The 14,393-nt window shown below is 52.1% G+C and overlaps 8 protein-coding genes across 8 annotated transcripts; 3 read left to right on the forward strand and 5 right to left on the reverse strand.

Annotated features, from left to right (window-relative positions):
* Positions 1 to 18: 18 nt before the first annotated feature.
* ASPVEDRAFT_54239 (putative C6 transcription factor) lies at positions 19 to 2,500 on the reverse strand (the record flags this gene model as incomplete). The annotated part of the gene is made up of 9 exons (XM_040814903.1): positions 19 to 550; positions 843 to 942; positions 1,048 to 1,175; positions 1,223 to 1,547; positions 1,593 to 1,704; positions 1,809 to 2,169; positions 2,223 to 2,314; positions 2,362 to 2,391; positions 2,447 to 2,500. The coding sequence occupies 9 exons, from the start codon at positions 2,498 to 2,500 to the stop codon at positions 19 to 21; spliced, it is 1,734 nt and encodes a 577-aa protein (XP_040669728.1).
* A 249-nt stretch (positions 2,501 to 2,749) lies between these two features.
* ASPVEDRAFT_136322 (putative MFS transporter) lies at positions 2,750 to 4,867 on the reverse strand (the record flags this gene model as incomplete). Its single annotated transcript, XM_040807281.1, has 12 exons — positions 2,750 to 2,954; positions 2,998 to 3,033; positions 3,081 to 3,145; positions 3,193 to 3,290; positions 3,335 to 3,356; positions 3,403 to 3,670; positions 3,717 to 3,830; positions 3,874 to 3,945; positions 3,992 to 4,044; positions 4,091 to 4,150; positions 4,198 to 4,295; positions 4,342 to 4,867. The coding sequence occupies 12 exons, from the start codon at positions 4,865 to 4,867 to the stop codon at positions 2,750 to 2,752; spliced, it is 1,617 nt and encodes a 538-aa protein (XP_040669729.1).
* Positions 4,868 to 5,611: 744 nt separating this feature from the next.
* On the forward strand, positions 5,612 to 8,327 carry ASPVEDRAFT_43433 (putative alpha-glucosidase). Its single transcript, XM_040812820.1, has 3 exons — positions 5,612 to 7,227; positions 7,279 to 7,309; positions 7,355 to 8,327. Exons 1-3 carry the CDS (start codon positions 5,638 to 5,640, stop codon positions 8,275 to 8,277), a joined length of 2,544 nt encoding a protein of 847 aa, XP_040669730.1. The 5' UTR covers positions 5,612 to 5,637; the 3' UTR covers positions 8,278 to 8,327.
* Positions 8,328 to 8,545: 218 nt separating this feature from the next.
* Positions 8,546 to 9,615, forward strand: ASPVEDRAFT_135450 (RTA1 domain-containing protein; the record flags this gene model as incomplete). Its single annotated transcript, XM_040807216.1, has 3 exons — positions 8,546 to 8,677; positions 8,723 to 9,059; positions 9,104 to 9,615. The coding sequence occupies 3 exons, from the start codon at positions 8,546 to 8,548 to the stop codon at positions 9,613 to 9,615; spliced, it is 981 nt and encodes a 326-aa protein (XP_040669731.1).
* A 152-nt stretch (positions 9,616 to 9,767) lies between these two features.
* Positions 9,768 to 11,012, reverse strand: ASPVEDRAFT_54243 (uncharacterized protein; the record flags this gene model as incomplete). The annotated part of the gene is made up of 3 exons (XM_040814904.1): positions 9,768 to 9,926; positions 9,973 to 10,805; positions 10,859 to 11,012. 3 exons carry the CDS (start codon positions 11,010 to 11,012, stop codon positions 9,768 to 9,770), a joined length of 1,146 nt encoding a protein of 381 aa, XP_040669732.1.
* Positions 10,847 to 12,095, reverse strand: ASPVEDRAFT_763783 (uncharacterized protein). Its single transcript, XM_040816345.1, has one exon. It carries the CDS (start codon positions 12,022 to 12,024, stop codon positions 11,146 to 11,148), a length of 879 nt encoding a protein of 292 aa, XP_040669733.1. The 5' UTR covers positions 12,025 to 12,095; the 3' UTR covers positions 10,847 to 11,145.
* A 438-nt stretch (positions 12,096 to 12,533) lies between these two features.
* On the forward strand, positions 12,534 to 13,072 carry ASPVEDRAFT_43435 (MAPEG family protein). The gene has a single exon (XM_040812821.1). It carries the CDS (start codon positions 12,569 to 12,571, stop codon positions 13,004 to 13,006), a length of 438 nt encoding a protein of 145 aa, XP_040669734.1. The 5' UTR covers positions 12,534 to 12,568; the 3' UTR covers positions 13,007 to 13,072.
* ASPVEDRAFT_152393 (RTA1 domain-containing protein) lies at positions 13,063 to 14,012 on the reverse strand (the record flags this gene model as incomplete). The annotated part of the gene is made up of 3 exons (XM_040808303.1): positions 13,063 to 13,520; positions 13,569 to 13,817; positions 13,865 to 14,012. The coding sequence occupies 3 exons, from the start codon at positions 14,010 to 14,012 to the stop codon at positions 13,063 to 13,065; spliced, it is 855 nt and encodes a 284-aa protein (XP_040669735.1).
* Positions 14,013 to 14,393: the final 381 nt, after the last annotated feature.

Below are 14,393 nucleotides of genomic sequence, written 5' to 3' on the forward strand. Positions count from 1 at the left end.
TTGGACGCCAAACCCACCTTAGACTGCCAACGAAAAGTCCGCGAAAAAGTCGTGCCACGTCGTGGGAAAATAGAACAGATTCAGGCCTGGAAAATCCCACTCGCTGACGAACTGCTCTGGCACAAACGAGGTCAACTCAGTTTGCGCATCGAACAGCTCCCAGAACGGGGCCGAGTCCGCACTTTCGCCCTCATCACCAAGGCCACTCTCCTGAAGAGTGCGACCGTACTTTTCAATGCTGAGACGAAGAATCTGGAGATAGGCATTGCCATTACTAGCGGCGTTGCTATTTGAGACGCTTTTCGTCAGGTCTTCCAGCAACCTGTTCCCATGGGTTAGGAGTTCCTCGTGCTCTTCTTTCCCCTCTGACAGGAGTCTGGAAAGTTTGAGCAGAAGCAGAAAACAGAATGCGCATTTCGCCCAGACGAAATCCATCGCATACTTGAGCTTCTCGAGGTATGAGTCATGCTCGACTGTCATCAGGCTGAGGTGTTTGCGCGCGCTGGCTTTTGCCATTAGAAGGATCTTTCGTTCGACCGGAGACATTGCCCTAAAGCGATCAGTTTAGCTGGAGAAGAGGGACGGGGCATACGAACGCAACGTTTTCTACGCCCAGAGATCGCAGTGCTTTGCAATGCAACATCATTTCGGACCAGCATTTCTGGATGCGAAGTGCGGCTAGCAGTGGCGCTCGCTCTTCGTCATCTGGTGCGAGGGAATTCTCTGTTATAATTAGTATTATTACTCTAGACGCTGTATGGCGTTTGTACCTATGATTCGTTGCCAGTCTCTGCTACCAGTTAGATATCCAGCACTACGATCAAGACTTGAAAGCTACTTACTCAAACCACAAGTCAAGGTCAAGCTTAGCTTCTTGTACGAAAGCTGCAATATCGGCACGAGCCAGGGGTATCTTGCCACCTAGTGTTTCATTGATATGTACTAGATCAGTGTCAGTTTGCTGTCGCCAATTCTCGCATATTACCAGACCTCTGATGACGTTCAACTGGGAATGTTAGCCATTTTCTATGAAGGACTCGAGAATGCGTACCTCGACTTGCGACAATAATCGGAGATCCAAGACCGTCGACGAAGGTTGATGGAGTAGCTTGCGACACCGCCGTGCATTCCCCGTCATGCGAATGCCCGGTGGTTTCCCACCGTCCAAGCTGAATCTACGGCAGTTAACAATATGCTGGTTTTAGATTGCGAGAGGACTCACATATGCTCCAAAACCAAGAGCCCAAACCACGTTCTTGACTTGCGCATCAGCCCGTTCTCTTCAACCACATCATCTGTATTCGGTGACCCGTCTACGTCCTTCATGGTCAACCGATGAGTGAGCTCCTCAAACCCTTCGTCAAGACCCAAATCAAGCGCCATGCGCGTCGCAAACGAGAGCATGAGGGAGCGCTCAGCGGAGTAACAGGCGATTACCAGGAGTGCCTGCACAGATTCAAGGCAGTTCAGCGTTTCGTTCTGAATCACGACATTGATCCACTTCTTGAGCTCGGTTTGCAGCAATTCCGATAGCTGGGCGCCGGTTTCTAGGTAATCAGCAGAGGATGTGAAAGATAATGGCTGTGACGTACTGGAATGAACTCGGCTGCCGATTGTGCATATAGCATTGAATAGGATGCTGCTTCGGTATCGCACCGACTGGAATGTATCGTGCTTGGGATCGAATATCGGGATATACCTGTCCTGTACCGTTATTAGATATATCCAACCAGAAACTGGCAGCACATACGCAACCCTGAAAGAACCTAATACAGTTAGCAATGCCTACACCATTAGAGTTGACGAACACACGTCGTAAAACACTCCACCGCGTAATCCATCGTAATAAGACCCTTGCTAATAAAATCCGAGATCGGCTCCTCTCGAACCTCAAAGCCAGTCCGTCTCCTCTTCGGGGGACGATACACATCGCCCTGGAGGTCCTGAAGCCGCTGAACAGCAGGTACCCGCACATCAGGCGCCAGGAACTCAGCGCCATCACCCACGACCTGCGGCGGAGATACACTGGGCTGCTGCACAGATACAGATAAACCAGCACCAACCCCTGATCCGGATAGAGCCTGCTGCGAGCGAGCGCTGATCATCTGCTTCATCTCCTCGAGCTGGTCCTGCAGCCGGCGGACTTCAGACTCAACAGACTCGATTCGCCTGATATACAAATTAAAATTAGCCATAGCTACTAAGAAAAGGGCGATACATACTCCGTCGCCGGATCCTTCGGGATTTCGAAGAACACGCACTGTTTCTTCAGCTTCTCGCATCTTGTGCAGGGCTTTTTGCCGTCGCATTTCACCTGACTTTGTAAGTAATAGAAACCATATAAAAATATAGAGGATAGACCTTGGATTGTCGACATGCACTGCACGCTTTCTAGTGGGATTACACTGTTAGCGGTGGACAGTGGGTAATGCAAGAGGGGAAGTACCGGGATCCGCTTCATGGACGGGGGCGCGGTTATTTGATATGAGTCTTCAGACATCTTGGAGATGCAGCATGACAATACACTAAGACGTGAACTGGGATGGAGATGAGTCTGGAGAAGCTGTTCGTTAATGAGCGAAACGCGGGGTGGAGCAGGCGAGTCAGCGATCGGAATATCCCCGACTGAAGGATTTAATTAATTTAGTCAATTTATTTAATTTAACTAGTGGAGTTGAATATGGTTGTGGATACAGTGGGTTTGACACTTAATACTTCAAGATAACTAGAACATCTAACTACTACACTACTAGTAAACATATACAAAATCCTCATTCTCGAAATCCGTCAGGTCCTTGAACGCATTATCCTCCACCATCTGCGCATCGTTCTTGTCGACCTCTGTCTCACCAACGGCCTGCATCGAGCGATCGATGATCTTTGCATTCTTGCCCATAGCCACGCGGCGCTTCTCGTGCTGCTTGTTGAGGTAGAGAATATACACCAAGTTCAGACTATCAGGTTAGCACCGCACTGGATAATGGGGGTAATACTTACGCGCAGAGCACGACTAGGACACAGAACATGGCAAGGCTGGATGTTTGTTAGATCTGAATACAACAGATTAAAAGGGTTCTTACTTGGAAAGGAGACCACGCCGATATCCAGGGGCTTCTTCGGTGGTGTACAGGTTGGGGCCGACCACCTGTATAGATTAGTTATGCTGTTTAGGGTGATGGCTTGGATTCATACATTGCCAGCACATTGCCCAACCAGCAAGATACCGTTGATGACTTTCTTCTTCGTCTCGCCGGCGGTATTTCCGGCAGCCCAGGAGTAGATCATTGGTGCTAGATACGTTAGTAGAGGCAATGTCATAGTTGCTCGAACGTACTGATTCCAGGATACACCGAAATCTATACCAGGTTAATACTGATTCAAATAGAGATGATCCAATCTTACAATATAATAACCCGCAAGCAAAGGCCCTTTGTGAGATTCACCACGCGGAATCTCCAGCAGCATCACGCAGCCCGCGATGGCAGGAAGACACAGCAGGGCAATGACACCTCCCTTGGTCTTGTACCTCGTCGCCAGCCAGGCTCCTCCAAGAGTCGCGATGAGCTGGATTGCACCGAACGGCATGTTAAACAGCATAGTTTTCAGCTGGTCGAATCCGAAGGACTCGATGATCAATGGGCCAAAGGTTGTGATACCACCGCTTGGGATTCTATCTTGTGTAAGCTGCCGGTCTTCACCAAGAGAATAAGACTCACGAGATGGAAAACATCAGAGCGAACCAGAAGAAGGATTTCGGGTCAAGGAAAGCCTCCTTGACATGGGCCCATTTCCATTCATGCGTTTCGATGCCTTGCTGGTTCATGCGGAGTCTACAATGGTTAGTCGGGATTTTAACCCTGGTTCGAGTCGTACCTTTCGATTGCTAGCAGTTTATCCTCCTCGTTCAGGAATTTGGATTGCATTGGGGAGTCCGGCAGAAAGACCCTGGGACAGTTAGCTACTGAGAAGATGTTGGTGGCTGGATACCCACAAGACAGCGAAGGCAAACGCAACAGTGATGAGCCCGAAGAAGAGGAAAATAATCTGTTCTCATCAGTACCAACTAAAGAGGGGGTGTTGTGTATAGTACCTGATATGGCGACAGTTTGGAATCGATATGCCCGAGGCCGAACGCGATCAGACTGCCAAACTGGCACATTGTCAGCATAAATCGTTAAAGAAGATTAATTAACGTACCATATTGACAACACCGTTCATTGCATACCAAGAACTCAATCGCATCGGCTGCTCACGACGACGATACCACATCTGTGTGATGGCAATAAAGGCAGGGGCTGCCATCGTCAGTCTAGAAAGTATACATAGAACGTAGACACTCACGAATCCCCGATTCAAACAAACCCAGGAAGATCCGACAGGCCAGCAACCCCCCGAATGTATTTGCAGGCGTCATGCACGCAAGGGAAATACCCCAGAAGAACACCATGACAGCCAGGAACTTCCCCAGTCGGATCTTGACGAGAATGTACGCAATGGCAGGCTGGGCGACCAGCTGGACAAGGTATATGCTCGATCCAAGCCAGGAATACTCTTGACCCACGAGGTTAGCATCCTCGATGAGCCCGAAGACGGAGCCGTAGGAGAGGGTGGATTTGTCGAGTTGTTGCAGGAAGTAGATTCCCAGGAGGATAGGGAGTAGTCGTAGGTCGATTCGGCGGAGGACGCGCTTGTTGTTCTCTGGCGTGAGGATAGTTGAGCCCCCGAGGTCTTCGATCAACTCCAGGGCTTTATCTTTCTTCTGTCCATCGGGTTGGGGCCCTTCATGGGGTTCAGGCTGGGCCTGGGCTGGAGCGAATTCGATGCGTTCGTCCTGCTCGGCCTTTGAGTCTGGGCCTGGGTGAGACATTTTGAGCTGCCCAATGTAGTTTAAATAGATGAATGGTTATCCAAGTCAGGAACTGTTAGTCGAATGGATGATAGTATACTGGCAAGTATCAGCCGTCGAGGTAGAGAAGATGCATATCCCGGTAACCACCGCGCCACGGGTACAACGGGGGCGGCAGAGTTATATCGGCAGACGGAACGGCCTCAAAACACTAAGAGGCTAAGAGGACAGCAGTCTCAGTATACTGAACCTGGGGCACCCCGCGGGGGAAACGCATATCCACATCGGACGAAGGCTGGCAAGTCCGACGGTCATCAGGCCACGAAAGGAGCATCGGCACATGGAGAAACAACGGCCGAGTCATTGACAGGAGAGCAGATACCCAGACGAAGACTAGCAGACCACTAGCACTGAACTAACCAAGGGCTAAAAGGAGGCAATCCAGCAAATGCGAGGTTGCGCGGACGATCTCCGAGAGCGCTGTCCAATGGAACGGTGCCCGTGGGGAAGACTTTGCGGAGGTGGTTTCATTCATTCGGCTGTCGGCTGTTCGACCGATGCTAAGACGATGATGAAATGATTATCCGGCCTGGTTTCTGTTGGCGTTTGGATATACATCGGGGATGGGCACCGAAACCCGACAGCAGCCACGCCATCACCGTGCAGCCCCTCAATGCACCCCTCAGTCCGTGAGGGGAGCTGGCATGCAGAAATGGTTCAAATAGGCTTCGTTGTCGCGTAGCTTGACAGAACTCAATTCACGAACTGCGCGCGAGTTTGAAGTTGTGATAATGCCGCAAAAAGAGTACTGCCCCAAGGGCTACCAACAGACACAGTCGCAGGACTCGAGTCCCTCTGTGCTCCTTCACCATGAAACAAACAAGCGATCCGTTGACTTTTCTTTTGAAGCTGTCCGCGAGAACCTGTTCCGCGTCACCTTCACGACGCCGGACCATCCCCTCCCTCCCTACCCCAGCGTCACCAAGCCAGAAACCAGCTTGAGCGGCGTCAATGTCTCGACGAGCGGCGGTCCCTCCCAGAAGGAAATTGAAGTCGGCAACATCAAGGCCGCCGTCAACTGGGAGAACACCCCCGTGGTGTCGCTGGCATGGAAGGGCGATGACAAGCCTCTATACAAGGACCTGCACCTGCGCTCCTATGTCACAGACGGGGAGGGCATTGCGCACTACACAGAGCACGACCGCAAGGCACTGCACGTTGGTCTCGGCGAGAAGGGCGCGCCCATGGATCTCACCGACCGACACTTCCAGCTCTCTGCGACAGACAGCTTCGGATACGACGTCTACAACACCGACCCCCTCTACAAGCACATTCCGCTGCTCATCAAGGCGAGCCCGTCCGGATGTGTTGCGATCTTCTCCACCACACACGGCAGGGGTACCTGGTCTGTTGGCTCTGAGGTGGACGGCCTCTGGGGCCACTTCAAGGTATACCGCCAGGACGTCGGCGGCCTGGAGCAGTACCTGATAGTCGGCAAGACCCTGAAGGACGTCGTCAGGTCGTACGCAGAACTCGTCGGCTTCCCTCTGCCCGTCCCCCGATGGGCATACGGATACATCTCCGGTGGCTACGGATACAGCGCAAAGGACGACCCGCCAGCCAACGAGGCGCTGATGGAATTCGCCGACAAGCTCAAGGAGCACGACATCCCCTGCTCCGCGCACCAGATGAGCTCGGGCTACTCGATCTCCGAAGCCGAGCCCAAGGTCCGCACGGTCTTCACATGGAACCGATACCGATTCCCCGATCCTGAGAAGTGGATTGCGCAGTACCACTCGCGCGGCATTCGTCTTCTAACCAACATCAAGCCATTCCTGCTCAGCTCACACCCGGACTACCAGAAGCTGATCGACGGGAATGGGTTCTTCAAGGACCCTGAGACCGGCGAGCCTGGATACATGCGTCTATGGAGTGCCGGGGGCGCAACGGGCGGCGATGGATGCCACATCGACTTCACCTCTGCCGCAGCCTTCAAGTGGTGGTACGACGGGGTGCAGTTCCTCAAGCGATCTGGAATCGACGGGATGTGGAACGACAACAACGAGTATACTCTGCCCAGCGATGACTGGCGGGTGGCACTCGACGAGCCCACCGTCTCAGAGGCCGTCAAGAAGCAGGCCGATGACAAGACGGTTGGTCTCTGGGGTCGAGCTATGCACACGGAGCTTATGGGCAAGGCGTCCCATGACGCTTTGAGGGACTTGGAGCCGAATGTGCGGCCGTTTGTGCTGACTCGTAGTGCCACTGCTGGGACGATGCGCTACTCTGCGAGTACCTGGAGTGGTGATAACGTTACCAGCTGGGAGAGCATGAAGGGTGCCAATGCGCTGTCTCTGAATGCTGCATTGTCCCTTCTTCAGGTGAGATACCATTCCAGAGGTATAAGTTTATAAACAAACTGACCATTCCAGTGCGAGGGCCACGATATTGGCGGCTTTGAAGGTACGTTCAGTCTTCTTATACTTAGACGTCTAACTAACTTATAAGGCCCCCAACCATCCCCCGAACTCCTCGTCCGCTGGGTACAACTAGGAACCTACTCCCCCCGATTCGCCATAAACTGCTTCAAGACCTCCCCCTCCAACAACGAAGTCGGCGACATGATCGAACCCTGGATGTACCCCGAAGTAACGCCCCAAGTGCGCGGCACAATCAAGCGCCGCTACGAAATCCTTCCCTACATCTACAACCTCGGACTCGAGAGCCACTTCTTCGCCTCCCCACCCCAGCGCTGGGTCGGGTGGGGCTACGAGTCCGACCCAGAAGTCTGGAGCAAGACACTCAAGCGCGGCGAGGAGCAGTTCTGGTTCGGCGAGAGCATTCTGGTCGGAGGCGTCTACGAGCCCGGCGTGAATGTCGCAAAGGTATATCTCCCGCGCAAGGCCGATGGGCAGTTCGACTACGGGTTCGTGAACCTGAACGCGCCGTACACTTACTACGCCTCGGGGCAGTGGGTTGACATCCCGTCCGAGTGGAAGGAGAGCATCCCCCTGCTTGCGAAGATCGGCGGTGCCATCCCTGTGGGCAAGTCTGTGCAGACGCGTATTCTAGGCGACGAGACGGCTGCTTCGGTGGCTGTTTCTGAGCTGGATGATTACCGCGGTGTTGAGATCTTCCCTCCGCGTGCGAGTTCGCATGGCAATGTCTTCTCGACGACGTGGATGGAGGATGATGGGATCTCGGTGGAGCCTAAGGTGTCCAAGTACACGATTAGCTACGAGGCGATGGACGACCGGGTGGTTGTTGGCTTCAGTAAGGATGAGACGAGCGGGTTCGTTCCGGCCTGGAAGGAGCTGGATATCGTTCTGCATAATGGGGATGCGAGGAGGGTGGTCTCGGACGATGGCAAGACGGTCGACTATAAGGGCAAGGATGAGCGCGGCCGTGAGGTTTACACCCTGCGGTACTAGAGATAGATATGATATAGACTGCATAGATTATGGATTTATTTTAGTGCTTACTCTATTTTTGGTGTTCCACTAGTAAACGCTTGATGCGAATGCGAGTGCGAGGGCTCGTATTTTACATGCGAGAACGGTAATAAACGAATGCGAGATACGGTATACTTCTGATTGCAGGCAGCTGTTTTATTATTTTTATCGCGAATGTTATTCTATAAAGCAATGCTGAATTGCTTCGAGAAGGATAATCAATCAATATCTTCCATATCCACCTGCAATGGCTCAATGCACTCCTCCCAAAAACTCAGGATGGACATTCTGTCCGAGCCTCGCAGCCTCCGCTCTATTCACAGTCCTATACGGATTGAGCGCCCTCCTCCATCTCTATCTCAGTTTCAAAACACGCAAGGTACATCATATAACCTCAAAGCCGAAACAATACTAATGACTTTAGAAATTCTGCTGGGTCATAACAATGGGCGCCGCCTGGCTAACCGTCGGATTCGCCCTGCGTACGAAAGCAGCACACCACATTAGTGGGATCGGCGACTTTATCCCACAGAGCATAATCATCTTCCTAGGGCCCCTCTGGCTCAACGGGTTCGTGTACATGGTCCTAGGCCGGATGGTGCACATGCTGCTCGAGCGAGACCGGGTGTACAATATCGGGGCGCGCAGGTTGACGCTCATCTTTGTCATTCTGGATATCGTCGCTTTCTTCGTGCAGGCTTCGTCTAGTGGTCCGATGAGCGATGATGATCCAGATAAAGCCCAGACGGGCGTCTATATCAGTACGTCCGCCACCAAAATATGTATGCCAAGCTAACTAGAGAAGTGATGGCCGGTGTTGCCATCCAACAAGCCTTCATAACATTCTTCATCGTCCTCGCGACCCGATTCCACTACAAGCTTATCATCGGGACGAGTCATCAACATACCGTTGCGACTGACAAGCATACCGCCGTGAGGCCGGTTATATATACCGTCCCTTGGCGCCGACTGCTGTATGCACTTTATATAACGCTGGTGCTGATTACAATTCGGAATATATTTCGTTTGATTGAGTTTTCGGACGGGGTTCACGGGTATATTGCTGTTCACGAGGCGTTCTTTTACTCGCTGGATGCGTTGCCTATCTTCTGTGGACTTGTTGTGCTTGCTGTTGTGCATCCTTCTTGTGTGCTGCAGGGACCGGATAGTGAGTTTCCGCCGAGGGAGAAAAAGAAGGATAAGAAGGAGAGGAAGAGGCGAAGACGCAGGAGTCGTGGGAAAGAGAGGGAGGAAGAAGCCAAGGAGCTCGCTGAGGGTCGAAGGAGTGATACCAATGTGTTTGTCTCGCAGGTGTGATATATTGCTGGTGATAAGGGATGGTTTTAGGGTGTTGGTTGGTATTAAATATTGTGCTTGCAGGAGTTTGAATTTGCTAGTTCTATGTTTATCTTTATACAGCGCGTCAAAGGTACAGGATAATGGCAATATACAATTTACTTCGTATCCGACTAGAAAGGACTGCGGTAGTTCCTAAAGATGCTTAGTGATTGAGCACCCTGGAGGATATTCTCGAGCAGCGTCCCATAATCCCATCCCATGGACGACGCAGCAATGGCCGTCAAGCTCGCCTGATCTTCACGCCCTGGCCGGCCCGGGCCTGTCATATTCTGCACACCGTTAGCATCAGGTAATAAAGAGCCTGGTGATACATACGGGCTTCATATTGATATCAAAGAGCGCAAACTCCGAGCCAGGCTGGAACCGGCGCACATCGATACGAATCGGAGCCGTAGCCCCTATGAGCTTCGCGACCTCTTCGCACTGTCTCATTACCTTTCCATACGCCGGATCTTTGAGCTCATCCTGGTTGACAACTCTTGAATTCGCCGTGACCGCCACTACACCGTTATACGGCGCGATACCGTCATCATGGTTAAATCGCGTCACAGGCACCATGCTCCAATGCCGGGGATTGGTCGGCGTCGGCGGCATGACCGTAATAGTCGCCTCTTCACCAGCAAGAAACTCCTCCAGCATAACCAGCGGCGACTCAGCAAGCAGAGCCTCCGTATGATGCTGCAACTCCGCCTTATCATGACAAACCTTCACCCCGTGGCTTCCCCTCCCACGCACCGGCTTCCCAACAACAGGATACCGGTCGATAGACTGAACAACATCACCAACATTCTCCGCCGTAACAAGCCACGACCTTGGCAGAGTAAACCCGCCCATCTCCGCCAGTTTACCATTCAAATACGCCTTATCGTCAAAATTCTCAACCAAGCTCGGCGGCTGGCCAACAACATACACCCGCTCAGCCAGCGGGGTCAACCGAGCCGACGTCTGCAGCGGATGCGAACTGAATAGAATCGTATTCGCCCAGAAGTGCGTAACGCCCTGCTGGACAGCAGAGTAGATACCCTCTTCCGTGTCGGGAAACGACCAGCCCTCGTGCGCAGACACAGGGGTCGCTGCATCGGCCTTTACGACCTTGATGCCTTTTTGCTGCAGCGTGTAGGCGATGTCTGCGCCTGAGTCTTGGTAGCCTGCAAGATATCAGTATGGTATACTGAAAGCGAGGGATTCCTGGCGCCCTCACCACCTGGCTTGCGCGGTTTGCGCACGCCATTGATAACCGGGGGGTCGATTGCCTGGTGTAGAACCGCGACGGTCGGGACTGTGCCGGTGCTGATCGTGCGAGTCGCCAGACTGGCACGTGGAATTGCCGCTTTCAGTGTTCTTGCTGTTAACATGGTGCTTGTGTTAAAGAATGAGGGAGGGAGGGAGAGTTGGGATGTTGTGAAACTGCGACCGGGTGGGTCCGAGTCGGATGCATCCGATCGGAGTAGTCCGTATACAATATGTACTATAAGGACTATGTATGGTTCATCTACGGTTCTTTCTTACATATTGCGCTCCGGAATAAAAACGCGGAAGCTGTACGGAAGCAACATCTGTATGCACCGTTTCGTCATGCCCCGCGCATACAATGTCTCTCAGACAGTCCTCCACAGCGACAGTCTCAGCACCAGAATACCCATCCTGAAGAACTGTAGAATCAAATATCTCCAGCTCGAAAGACCTCAGCCCTCGAAGGGCTTTAACAGGGCGACACCACTCCGCATCGGCAGTCCTAGGCACCGCCGCCAGTAGATGCAGCTCAACAACCAAATGAGCCAGGCCGGTCATTTTCACGCGTACAAGCGTCCAAAACTGGTCATAGAAATCGAGATCATGGACTACATTCCCCCGACGCCGCTCCCTCGCATTCTTACGGTCTAAGCCAGGTACAGAGAAAAGCAAAACCCTCAATCTCCGAATCAGGGCAACCTTCTCGCCCAGGCGGGCGAAGAACCAGAGCCAGGCGTCAAGACCGATAACCTCAAATGTTGCATCTTCGTATAGAACAGGCAGGGCTTCGGCGTGGATCTCGCGGCAGACACGGAGGAGGGCCACGTCTCCCGTCGAGACCAGACCGCCGGGTATATAAGGATCTCCCCAGCCAAACTCGGAGATGTTGTCCATTGCAAGGCCGAAGCGGCGGAGGGCAGATGAGGCCTGATGATACGCGTTGCAGAATTCATTGGCCTCGATTTGGTGCCGGGTTGGATTGGGGCACCAGACGCAGAATATGTGCTTTTTCTCTTCGAGGAGATGCACGGTGCCTTTGCCAAAGACATGGTGGTAGATCTGGCGGCGGATATTGACAGGGAGGCGAAGGAGTGGACTGTTTTCCATGGTGATTGGTATAGAAGAGAGATTCATTAACAGATGTTACTCGTTCGTATAATGGCTGCTGCCTATTATGCCGCCATAAAATGGTTGCCGAGGCAGACGACGGCACGAGGTGTCAGCTCCGTCTATGAACTATTACATATCTTAGCATAGGGGCTACTACCACAGTGGAAATATCAACTTAGTTGAACGATCAGCAGGCTTATACAGGAATAAGTGGGACTTGTAAGCATAGATTAGCTGTTAATTCTCACCATTCATTGATTATTCTGACAATTTCCTGTAGTTTTTATCGCTTCTCTAGTTGAGGTATTGTATATAGTCTACTGGGACGCCCCCTCTCAGGGTGCGTCCGTTCAATATCTTTGTATCAGAATCCGGTCTGCTTTGGTTATTATATCAGCTGCAGCCGAGTGTAAACTGGAATGTGAGAAGTGGAGAGAAGCCGAGGCTGCAGACGAGCTAAGGAACGGCCAAGAAGATCTTCTTAATAAAGCGGACTCCTCTCTCTCTCTCTCTTTTCTATTTCTATTCATCTCTCTCTCTTCTTTTTTCCAAACCACTATTATCCGCCATGTCAACCGCCCACATCCCCGGCCTGCTGCGGCCCATCATCGCCCTCAACGGCTGGACCTTCTTCGTCGAAATCTGGATGTACGCAACCCGCCTCCCCGTCTTCAGTCGCATGAAGGAAGCAAGCGATCCCTCCACGCTGCGCAGCGAGATTGACAAGCGCACACCCGCCTCCGTACGCTGGAAGGCCGACAACTACAACCACCTCCTCGAGCAGCCAACCCAGTTCTACGCCATCGCTCTCGCACTCGCCATTGCGCGGTACGGCGCAGATGACCCGCTCGATATTAAACTCGCCTGGGGATATGTTGGAGTGCGCGTTTTGCATAGTCTGATCCAGTGCACGACTAATACGATTCTGCTGCGGTTTCCGGTGTTTTTGGTCTCGTCGGGGATTTTGGCGACTCTCACTGCCAGGGCTGCCTTGTTGGCTTTTTAAATGATTGAAGATGTGAATTAATTAATTTGAGAAACTCGTTACGGAATGAGAATTAATCAAGGCCCCTCCATCTCTCTTGTGCTCGTAGCGAACTTGCGGACAGCGACAGCACGCTTTAGGTATCTCTCCCCCTTACCCAGAGCACAGTTAACCTCGCTCGGATGGATCCAGTTCAGCGTAAGCAAGACAACAAACATCAACAGCGCATCAAACACATAGATAAACACCTCCTGGCGCATAAGGTACGAGTCATAGCCCATCAGGTACTCCACAACACGAATCACTGAGCGAATCAAGATCAGGACGCTGGTGAAGAACAGCGCCATCATATGTCTGCGCCAAATACTCTGCAGATCCGGCGAGACGGTAACCTGCTGTCTAGCCATGCGGATTTCGAAGATTCCAGCGGTAATGACGAAGAAGGCGAAGAAGGCGATTTGGACGAATAATCCGCCGACAATGATATTCTGTCCCATCTGTGCGCTGTCCTCGTCTTTGACCATGATTCCGGCGCCTACTCTGTTAGTTAGTCTTCGTTTGGTATTGGTATTGGATGGCTTACCGGAGGCCTGCATTAGGAACGAGAGGACATCGCCAGCGACGAAGATCTTCGTCAGGAAGCGCAGCGGGATTAGAGAGCATCGTTCCGCATTAAGCATAGCGATGATCCGGCCCAGGGTCATGTAGATGCTAGCAGCGAGGAAGGCGGGGGCGATCAGGATGAGGGCGCTCTGCATGACATACGGGCCTTTGGTGAAGTCTGGTGTCTCGGTCGAGGAGAGAACACGGCCAATGTATCCGACAGTTTCCACTGTTTAGTCAGTACGTGATATTGATACAAGGATGGGCTTAGCGTACAGGCACCGCCGATGGCGAACGGGATCATGAACCAGGTCCTTGTTCGGAGGAGCTGATAGAAGTGAAGGATGGTACAGATGCCGAATAGAGCAGCAAATATGCCTCCAGCAGCACCAGATGGTGCGTAGTAGTAGAAAGTGAACTCCATGATAAGAGAATTCGGTATAACGGTGGATTGATGTCTCGGAATTTCTGAAGGAACAGGACAAAGGACAGCTTAAATAGACCATCTTCAGAACTTCTTGCCTGAAAACCGACACGTTCTAAAATTATTTCCATAAAATGGGGGGACGCTCGTTCTCGTACCCATAACCCTTTTCGGTGGAGGCCCGTTGCCACTCGCTGGGCGCCCTGGAAGCTTAGCTGCTCCACTTTCTCTTTCGCTTTCTTGTCAGTTTCGGTGCAAGTGGACTGGTTGAAACTGCTAGTTGCTCGGATACTCGTATAGATCCCTGCCACGATGCTGCCTACCTGCACGTACTCTGCTATCTCCTAGTCCCACCATGGAGCAAAAGATGGATAAAGAGTA

The sequence above is a fragment of the Aspergillus versicolor genome (genome assembly GCF_001890125.1).
Source record: "Aspergillus versicolor CBS 583.65 unplaced genomic scaffold ASPVEscaffold_7, whole genome shotgun sequence".
Taxonomy (NCBI): domain Eukaryota; kingdom Fungi; phylum Ascomycota; class Eurotiomycetes; order Eurotiales; family Aspergillaceae; genus Aspergillus; species Aspergillus versicolor.